Source organism: Ctenopharyngodon idella, chromosome 24 (assembly GCF_019924925.1).
Source record: "Ctenopharyngodon idella isolate HZGC_01 chromosome 24, HZGC01, whole genome shotgun sequence".
In the NCBI taxonomy this organism is placed as follows: Eukaryota; Metazoa; Chordata; class Actinopteri; order Cypriniformes; family Xenocyprididae; genus Ctenopharyngodon; species Ctenopharyngodon idella.
This window is the reverse complement of record NC_067243.1, coordinates 27,779,020-27,788,824: the sequence shown is the minus strand read 5'-3', so window position 1 is coordinate 27,788,824 and position 9,805 is coordinate 27,779,020. Positions and strand designations below refer to the sequence as shown.

The following is a 9,805-nucleotide window of genomic DNA, read 5'->3' as shown; positions in this document are numbered from 1 at the left end:
TGCTATGGCCAAATATGAATGACGTAGGCCTATACGTTCACGAAAGTTTATGTGCATAACAGCCAAAATTAAATCTTTTCATGATGTAAGTCGATCTAGTCTCTTCATAAGACTTGTATTTAACCCCTCGATTGATAGATTTATTAAACGATCTCTGCTGAAAAAAACAAAAACAGCAGGTTTTTATGCTGGTAAAGTAGGTTTTGAAGCTGGTATGCTGGTCCTATGCTGGTCCTATGCTGTTCCTAAGCTGGTCCTATGCTGGTCCTAAGCTGGTCCAGGACCAGCATGGACCAGCTTAAGACCAGCATAGGACCAGCATAAACCAGCTCAAACCAGCATTCTTTGTTAATATTAACACAAAACTAAGCAAAGCCACAAAAAAAGAGCACCATCCTAAATGTCCTCACACGGATATGGAAGAGTTACGTTATCTTATGGAAAGATAAACTGTTTCTCTGAAAATAAAAAGGTGGAGAACCTTATTATAAACCTTATTATAAACTTAAGTGCGCTGCTCCGTTGTTTTATCCATTAAGCACAAATAAAAGCCTGACGACGCTAAATGAGTTCAGTTTTCTGATAATATAATTCACATATTAAAGTTTGGCAATAAATTAAATGTAACAACTAAAACTACAATTATAATTATACTAATATTACCTTCTGAGTTGTTTAAGGCAAGTAACTTGTGCTGTTATTTTATCGTTTTACCGGTTATATGACAGAATGTAATATATGTTTTTGTTATATATTTAAATGTTAGTAAATGGATTTGAACTCCGTAGTGGTCTGGGTTCAAACATTCCGACACGCAAAGTGAAGCATTCACGCCCCTGTATTAACCAACATCAGTAATATTACATCTAATGTGAATTAGAAAATCATATACTGACAATATACAACAATGCCATGGTCTCTGGAGAGAGGTTTGGTTAAGTGATATTTACATTCCACGTTCCATGTTGTTGATGGTGACGTCTACCACTGGTTGTGCTGGGTGACAGTGCGGTGGGGAGAGGAGCCAGAATCTGTTTCAACAGCCTTGAACATGAAGCTCTGTGGGATGCTGATCTCCTGAAGCACCAAAGGGTCCTAAAATCTGGAAAACACAGATGAGGCCCTGACGTAGGTGCAGAAGGTCCTTAACAATCTGGAAAATGCAGACGAAGGTACCTTGAAGTGAAGGTTTGCTCTCCTGACCTTGTTGCAAATGTCTCTGTGTGTCTTCTGCCTCTCTGGGCCAGACACTCAGAACTTGGTCAATCCGCTTTTGTCTCTCTGGAGTCGTTACTGTCTCGCTGGACGAAAACTCTGAATGTAGTCTTTGTTAATGTCTCTTTCCTCACTTGCTGGAGGCTCAGAACGTGGTTGTATCTGTTGCTGCCTCACAAGCTGTAGACTCAGATCATGGGATCTGTTGTTGTCTCTCTGGACGAACCAGAGGCTCAGAATGTTACAATGTATCTGTTATGTCCCAGCTTCACATGCCAGGACTCAGAACGGCATATCTGTTATGTCTCACCCGATAGGAGATGAGGAGGAGATTGTAATTTCACGAGTTCACACTCACAAATAATCTGTTGTGGCGATACCATTAACACAATTCATGTCGTTTTCACACAAAATGTAATCAATGAACACATTTCTAAAATGCTTAAATTTTCTTTTCATATAAGCTTACCCCATACCAAAATCAAGGATCCTTCTCATCTTACTTGCAAATGCTTAAACACATCAAATCAGAAATGAAGACCCAATCATTAAATATAGTATAAACCCACAACAGCAGCTCAGAAATATTGAAAAAATATATAAAACAAATACTGAAACAATTGATAAGCATTTTTAATTGGCAGATGACTGAAATATTGAGAAATAGCAGATTCCAATCTCAGTTGGAGGCATAGTCAGGTGTGAAGTTCTTTCCATTACATGAACATACAGTAAAATAGGACTCTTTGAATCGGTCTTGTTCAGTGTGGATGAAGAACAACACAGAGGAGCAGAGTGAGAAAATAATGTCTGAGTAAGGGAGAGGAATAGATTAAGGAGGAGAGGAGAAGTTGGATTAGGACAAGGGAGAAGAAGAGGTATGGGAGAAAAGAATGTGTGCTGGACTGTGCATCTTTATGGTTTTCCCGCTCACACATGTGGAACCTGCTTATTTCTGCCATGAATATAACATAAAAAAGGTAATTGTGTCTTTTTATCTCACAATTCTGTGTAATAACCGATGTTCTCGAATCCAAGAAACACCTTTAGGAATAAGTCGTAAACTTCTAAACAACTAAGGCCCAACAAAACTGCATTTTGAAAATGTTGAATGTTTAAATTCAAAATGTTAGTTTAACATCATTGTATAGTTAACATCAGCTCTTCAGCTTCAGTGTCCTTCAGACTTTAGTACCAATCCCAGTTTAACCCGCCTGTGTAATTCTGAACACCTTCGTTATCTTGATCTAGTGTGTTTGTTTAGGGTTAGAGCCAAACTACTATATAGCCTGACCAAAACCCCAACATCTGTGCAAATATCAAACATATAGTGTAAATAATACGACTATTTTATGAATTAGCATTTTATAGTGCTTAATTCAGAATATAACAAAATTACAATCAGTGACCTGTGCTTTATTATTTAGATGTATTCATTTAGCAGATGATTTTATCCAAAGAGACTTATGAAGGAACACCGTATTAAGGAGGCAATGGCACAAGAAATGCAGCAATACAAAGTTTCAAACATTGTCCAGAAAAGTGCAAGCTAGAACAAGGAGGGAAATTAGAAAAATAAGTTGCTATGGCTTACTTTAAATGAGCAAATCATTCAGATGAGCTTCAACACAATCCTCATTCACTTGTTGAAAACTGAGATGAATGACAAAAAAGGTGAAACATATGACGATTTACATTTTAATTTAACTGATATGATGTACATCAGCTTATGAAAACGTAAATTTAAAACATTATTTGCGTGATGAGATGTAGTATTATTATTATTATTATTATAAGGACAGATCTGCTGAGCGAAGATGAGGGCCAGACAGGAGAGTCACAAACAGACTCGGATTCTCCGGATGATGTTCGTGTGCTTCAAGCTGCCCAAAACAACAGCTGTATGAAAGCCTCCTCACGCCCCTCACTAATGCTGATTTCATTAAAGTCGCATTCAGACTGTTTGCTGAACACACAGCGGACGCGTTCAGGCTTTTATCAACGTTTCCATTAAAACGAGGGCTCAAATGTACACGCGGCTTTTCCCCGTGGCTGATGCTCGCCTTGGATTTGGTCTGACGGAGGCAAAAGAAACATTTCCTCTCCGCGTATTTTAGTCTCCAGTGAAAGCTCAGAACCTCTGCTCGGTGCTCACTTTGTTTTGACTGCGACAAACTATTTTACCACTCCAGTTTTGTCCCAAATGTAAGAGAAGAAAACACAAACGCGAGAGGCTCGTGAAGACGCAGATACGCCGAGCACGGCGGTTGAGTCTATAAGGTTCTCATGTGTTATTTAAGAGCGCAGCGGCGCTCGAGCGCTGTTCATTGCCGAAATCACACAGTGTTTGATACAGCACAGATCCGATCCGAGAGAGATATGGCAGAAACCGCTCCAGCACCGGCTGCTGCAGCCCCGGCCAAAGCGCCCAAGAAGAAGTCAGCTGCGAAAGCCAAGAAAGCAGGTCCAAGCGTCGGTGAGCTCATCGTCAAAGCTGTGTCCGCATCCAAGGAGAGGAGTGGCGTGTCCCTCGCCGCCCTGAAGAAGGCTATCGCCGCCAGCGGCTACGACGTGGAGAAGAACAACTCCCGCGTTAAGATCGCCATCAAGAACCTGGTGACTAAAGGCACCCTGGTGCAGGTCAAAGGGACCGGCGCTTCGGGCTCATTCAAGCTCAACAAGCAGCAAGCCGAGCCCAAGAAGAAGCCGGCCAAGAAAGCGGCTCCTAAAGCGAAGAAGCCCGCGGCCAAGAAACCCGCTGCTGCCAAGAAGCCCAAGAGCGCAGCGGCAAAGAAGCCCGCCGCAAAGAAATCGCCCAAGAAGGCCAAGAAACCCGCCGCCACAGCCGCCAAGAAGGCGACGAAGAGCCCCAAGAAGGCAAAGAAGCCAGCAGCCGCTAAGAAAGCAGCCAAGAGCCCCAAAAAGGCCAAGGCGGCTAAACCTAAGGCGGCAAAGCCTAAAGCCGCCAAGCCTAAAAAGGCAGCGCCCAAAAAGAAATAAAGTCTTTACAGTTTCTTCTCAACGGCTCTTTTAAGAGCCACCCACTAACTCCGAAAAAAAAGAGCAAAACCAGTGTATATTAATGTACTGTTGAAAGTAGATAACCAAGATGTGATTTAGACTCGTGCAATTAGAACATTTTTAAAGACCGTTTTTATATATAAAAAAATTGATTATATGGGTTCAGACAGTGATCAGTCCAAATGCGATGTTGTAGAATAAAGTACAGACAGAATATTTACACACAACACTCCGCTGGAAAATTCTAACAATACAACAGTGAAAACACTCCAATATTACAACAGGAACATAATACTGTACAGTATCAGATCAACGTGCACAGAATACACAGTGTGAAAGGTGTAGCACTTTTGGTAGGAACAGCGAACAATATCCATTTTTGTACTTGTAAGTTTTCTATAACAAATATTTCAGTGGTTTCATCTCCTCCGTCACAAATACTTGTGCATAATTATTCCCGCCAGAAAGGGGGTTGGGCTTTGGAGGGAAGTTCAGTGATTGGTTTGAATCTTTATAGACTCTAAACCAATGGGTGACTGGCACTCTTGTTTAAAGACAGCAAGTGGAGCCACGAAAACTCATTCTTCTGTTTTTATTTGCGAAGCTTGTAGTAAATTATTTGGACTGAAAATGAGTGGAAGAGGTAAAACCGGTGGCAAAGCAAGAGCCAAGGCTAAGACTCGCTCATCCAGGGCAGGACTGCAGTTCCCTGTCGGCCGTGTTCACAGGCTTCTCCGCAAAGGCAACTACGCCGAGCGCGTCGGTGCTGGTGCCCCTGTTTATCTGGCGGCTGTGCTCGAGTATCTTACCGCTGAGATCCTGGAATTGGCTGGAAATGCCGCTCGGGACAACAAGAAGACCCGCATCATTCCCCGTCATCTGCAGCTGGCGGTGCGTAACGACGAAGAGTTGAACAAACTTCTGGGCGGAGTGACCATCGCTCAGGGCGGTGTGCTGCCCAACATCCAGGCTGTGCTGCTGCCCAAGAAGACCGAGAAACCCGCCAAATCCAAATAAGGGGATTCAGTCTGTTTTATTGATACCCAAAGGCTCTTTTAAGAGCCACCCATTTTATCTGAGAGAGAGCGCTTTTCTTAATGTTTACAAGCACAAACCCGTTTGGTTGAGGGGAGAAAAAAAAAAGTCCCATCAAGTCAGTCAAATACGCGATTACAAATATTACCGTACAAGCCCCAATGTGTGCATTCTTGTTACAAGGGCATTATGATCCCCTGATGTGTCTGTAGAGATCGTTGTTTAGGAGCTAGGCGTGTAGGATTCCCACCCATGTCCCCTATAATTAAAATACTGTGCCAGGCTCTGCTAATGTACTGTTATTTTAATAGGTTATTCTAAATAAAAAGCAACGTGCGTATCATGTCAGGGTAACAGAAATTGGTCTATGTTACTCTGGGTCTTTTGCTCTTTATTATCACCGCCGCACGCTGCTGTATGTATTTACGGGACGGATGACTCTGGTGTCTGGCTGCCGTGCTTCTATACAGATCCAAAATCTGCACAACCACTAGGAACTGAGGCGAGTATTTCAGAACAAATAAATACAACAATGTGAGTATAAAGCTCATGGAGGTGTCATGTAAACCGTTTGTTTGATGCGCAAAGTATTAAACAGATCAAAGCACACTGAGCGGGAAACCCTCTGCTTGTTTGAAAGAGGGAGCGTTCAGTCATTGGCTAGCAGTCATAAGCGTACATCATACATTAGCCAATCACAAGCCTCGGCACCCTAGACACTGTGAGCTCATGGCACCGCAATGCTTTAAAAGCAGGCGTGTAACATAAATGCGCATTTCCAGCGTACGCAGGACGGAAAGAGAAAAAGACTGCAGCAATGGCAAGAACCAAGCAGACCGCTCGCAAATCCACCGGTGGCAAAGCACCAAGGAAGCAGCTCGCTACCAAAGCCGCCCGTAAGAGCGCTCCAGCCACCGGCGGTGTCAAGAAGCCCCATCGTTACAGGCCCGGGACCGTGGCTCTCCGAGAGATCCGCCGTTATCAGAAGTCCACCGAGCTGCTGATCCGCAAACTGCCCTTCCAGCGGCTAGTGAGAGAAATCGCTCAGGACTTCAAGACAGATCTGCGCTTCCAGAGCTCCGCTGTGATGGCCCTGCAGGAGGCCAGCGAGGCTTATTTGGTCGGTCTGTTTGAGGACACCAATCTGTGCGCCATCCACGCCAAGAGGGTCACCATCATGCCCAAAGACATTCAGCTGGCCCGCCGCATCCGCGGAGAGCGCGCCTAAACCCGCATCAGCCACATCAAACCCCAAAGGCTCTTTTAAGAGCCACCAAAATTACACTGAATGAGACCATTTCCAGTTTAACGCATAATATGAGTCAAAAATTGTATTCTTTCGCTCCCTTGAGATTGCTGGGTCTTCCTTGTGCAGGACAGTGGATCTCAAGCCTTGAGGTTTAAGATGAGACCGTTGAACAGTAAAAACACAAATTTAAATGCTTCAGTATTAGACATGTCATACACGAACCTTTTTTTTTTTTTTTTTTTGCATCGCATAAAACAAATATTGATTTATATATACATCTTTATAGAGCAGGGAGATACAACTCATGCAAATATATCTTTGAATATGGTATATTTCTAGACTATTTTCTACTTTTGCCTGTTTAAGGGTTAAAATGTACAGTCAGTAAAGTTGTGACAGTATCAAACGTAATCCTGCATTCATCATTGCAGTTTTAATACAATAATTTTGTCTGCGTCTCTAGTGTTTGAGTTCTCTAAATTAAAATATACATGTACAAACACATAGGCATAAGCAGAAGATATAACAGATGCGCCACTCTATTATTTAAAAATTTTACTTCAATATTGTGATATTACGTCTTGTGTCCCTCTTCCTAAGTAGAATACCACTTTATTAAACATCAAACAGAACTATTGTAAATTACTATCTTTGTGAAATAAATTTTATGAAACCTGACATTTAACATGAAAAACGTCAGGGGGAATAAATCACATGTGCTCTTGCTACTTTGGGGGAGGGGTGTGCGCCTTGTGACGCGGCGTTGGTTCCTCTCAGGTCCTGTAAGCAAATGTAAAAGGCCTCCTAGTAACACTCATGAGCCATTCTTTATCATCATTTGATAGAGTTGTGTTAAACATGTCTGGAAGAGGCAAAGGCGGTAAAGGACTCGGAAAAGGAGGCGCCAAGCGTCATCGTAAAGTTTTGCGCGATAACATCCAGGGAATCACCAAACCCGCCATCCGTCGTCTCGCTCGCCGTGGCGGTGTTAAGCGTATCTCCGGTCTGATCTACGAGGAGACCCGCGGAGTGTTGAAGGTGTTTCTGGAGAATGTGATCCGCGATGCCGTCACCTACACCGAGCACGCCAAGAGAAAGACCGTGACCGCCATGGATGTTGTGTACGCGCTGAAGCGACAGGGACGCACCCTGTATGGCTTTGGAGGTTAAAACGCCTGAAACCAAGAAAAACTACACAAACCCAACGGCTCTTTTAAGAGCCACCCACTCTGTCACATAAAGAGTCCAATGTTTTATCCGTGTCGACCACACACACTTAATTACAAAAAGCCTTTTTTTGATGTGTTCTGAATCCAGATTGAACTTCAGCAAAGTTCACTAAACTGGTAAATAACGTTTAACAGTAACGCCTCGTCAAGTTGTCTTTAACAGAGCTATGATTTCTAAAATATGAATGTTGCTTTAAATAACGCACGAAGTCTATTTGTTTTTGTATTACAGTCTTTATTAATTTAGCAGATACAAAACGAACATTAAAATAAAACCAAAGTTAGCAGAAGTGGAAATGCAGAAAACAAAAATGTTATTTATTTTACGCAAAAAGTCAAATGGGTTTTTATTTACTATCCTGGTAGCTGAAACAGTTAAACATTTTCATTAATCAAAACGTTCCTAGGAAAAAGTGTTTGTAAAGTTGGTCTGACTTATTTTTTTTCCTTCCAAACTCCCTCAATGGCTCTATAATGGTGTTTTAATTACACGATGGTTCACAATATTTGTCTAGCATCGCTTATTTTCTCAAACCAATAATAAAAGAGCGGGAAACGAAACAAAGGAAACAGTCAGGGTGTAGTTCAAACATTGAGCGGTTGGCGGCGGCGCACATGATTGGCCCTTATTCCGCTCGTGATGCTTTGAGTTGTCCAATGAAATACGAGTTTATGGGTTTGGCCTATTAAAAGAGGCAATCAGATAGTTCCCGTATCTCTTTGAAAATTAGCATAGGGCATTAAAATAAACGTCGATGTAGTGCTCCTGAGTTCACATTGATTTGTCAAGTTTGTGCTCAAGCTGAATCATGCCTGAACCAGCGAAGTCTGCGCCTAAGAAGGGCTCCAAGAAGGCCGTCACCAAGACCGCCGGTAAGGGAGGAAAGAAGCGCAAGAGGTCCAGGAAGGAGAGTTATGCTATCTACGTTTATAAAGTCCTGAAGCAGGTTCATCCTGACACCGGCATCTCTTCCAAGGCGATGGGCATCATGAACTCTTTCGTCAACGACATCTTCGAGCGCATCGCCGGTGAGTCGTCTCGTCTCGCTCACTACAACAAGCGCTCCACCATCACTTCTAGAGAGATCCAGACCGCCGTGCGTCTGCTGCTGCCCGGAGAGCTGGCCAAACACGCCGTGTCCGAGGGCACCAAGGCAGTGACCAAGTACACCAGCTCCAAGTAGAGATTCAACCGAGACTATCAGCGACCCAAAGGCTCTTTTAAGAGCCACCCATATTTTCAGTTAAAAGAGACTATTTGTGTTTCGGTAATTATAAGTAGCTTATGTTTGCCGGCCTTTATTTTTGGGGGTTCGTATGAGGATTTTGAAAATCTGGCTTTTAGTGAATTAGATCAATCTGCAAAAATATGTTCTGCTACAAACAAGAGCTTAATTAGGTTAGTATAATGTAAAAAGAATGCTCCAACTTTGTGTGTAAATATATATTAGATTTGCATTGCTTAAAACGTCCATAAAATGAAAACGACTTTAGTTCTTGTAACTTGTTTTTTGCCTTTTGAGCTGCTTTTATAAAATAAGCTTTACATGTTTGTGTTATTTCAAATAACATAATGAACTTTTTTTTTTTTTAATTATTAACCTTGAAATGTTTAATCAGTGATGCAAAATACTATACCAATTATAAGCCTATGTCTTGTTCCTGCAAATAATGATTCTGTTTCAGTGAAAAACAACTAAATATTCCAAAGTAATAAGTATGAAAATGAAGTGTATAACTAAAATACCTTCAGTGTTTTCAAAAGTTTGTTACATTTATTTGCAACTTACAAATGAGTTACTGTACTAATAGTTTAACTTAAATTAGTAACATTAAAAAAATTAATGTTCTTTTTCTGTGTTCCTTCCAGACTTGGGTTGAAGAGAGTTGTTACAAAATCCTGTTTAGGAAATACTGCATCCCTAATGGAATTTTTACAGAAAAGTTTTCAGTTTTTTCTTCCTTTCCTGAAACCCATTTTTACTTTTGTGATTTTACCTCTAAATTTTGTGGGTGTGTGTTTAATTGGTTTTCATTTATGACTGTTTGTGTTTCC

The 9,805-nt window shown here is 41.8% G+C and overlaps 5 protein-coding genes across 5 annotated transcripts; all 5 read left to right on the top strand.

Moving 5' to 3' along the window:
- The first annotated feature begins 3,486 nt into the window (after window positions 1–3,486).
- LOC127506797 (histone H1-like) lies at window positions 3,487–4,562 on the top strand. Its single transcript, XM_051883627.1, has one exon. It carries the CDS (start codon window positions 3,502–3,504, stop codon window positions 4,213–4,215), a length of 714 nt encoding a protein of 237 aa, XP_051739587.1. The 5' UTR covers window positions 3,487–3,501; the 3' UTR covers window positions 4,216–4,562.
- Window positions 4,563–4,655: 93 nt separating this feature from the next.
- On the top strand, window positions 4,656–5,295 carry LOC127506825 (histone H2A-like). Its single transcript, XM_051883657.1, has one exon. The coding sequence runs from the start codon at window positions 4,765–4,767 to the stop codon at window positions 5,251–5,253; it is 489 nt and encodes a 162-aa protein (XP_051739617.1). The 5' UTR covers window positions 4,656–4,764; the 3' UTR covers window positions 5,254–5,295.
- Window positions 5,296–6,064: 769 nt separating this feature from the next.
- Window positions 6,065–6,540, top strand: LOC127506846 (histone H3). Its single transcript, XM_051883682.1, has one exon. The coding sequence runs from the start codon at window positions 6,089–6,091 to the stop codon at window positions 6,497–6,499; it is 411 nt and encodes a 136-aa protein (XP_051739642.1). The 5' UTR covers window positions 6,065–6,088; the 3' UTR covers window positions 6,500–6,540.
- An 810-nt stretch (window positions 6,541–7,350) lies between these two features.
- On the top strand, window positions 7,351–7,745 carry LOC127506913 (histone H4). Its single transcript, XM_051883758.1, has one exon. The coding sequence runs from the start codon at window positions 7,379–7,381 to the stop codon at window positions 7,688–7,690; it is 312 nt and encodes a 103-aa protein (XP_051739718.1). The 5' UTR covers window positions 7,351–7,378; the 3' UTR covers window positions 7,691–7,745.
- Window positions 7,746–8,471: 726 nt separating this feature from the next.
- Window positions 8,472–9,598, top strand: LOC127506898 (histone H2B). Its single transcript, XM_051883741.1, has one exon. The coding sequence runs from the start codon at window positions 8,559–8,561 to the stop codon at window positions 8,931–8,933; it is 375 nt and encodes a 124-aa protein (XP_051739701.1). The 5' UTR covers window positions 8,472–8,558; the 3' UTR covers window positions 8,934–9,598.
- Window positions 9,599–9,805: the final 207 nt, after the last annotated feature.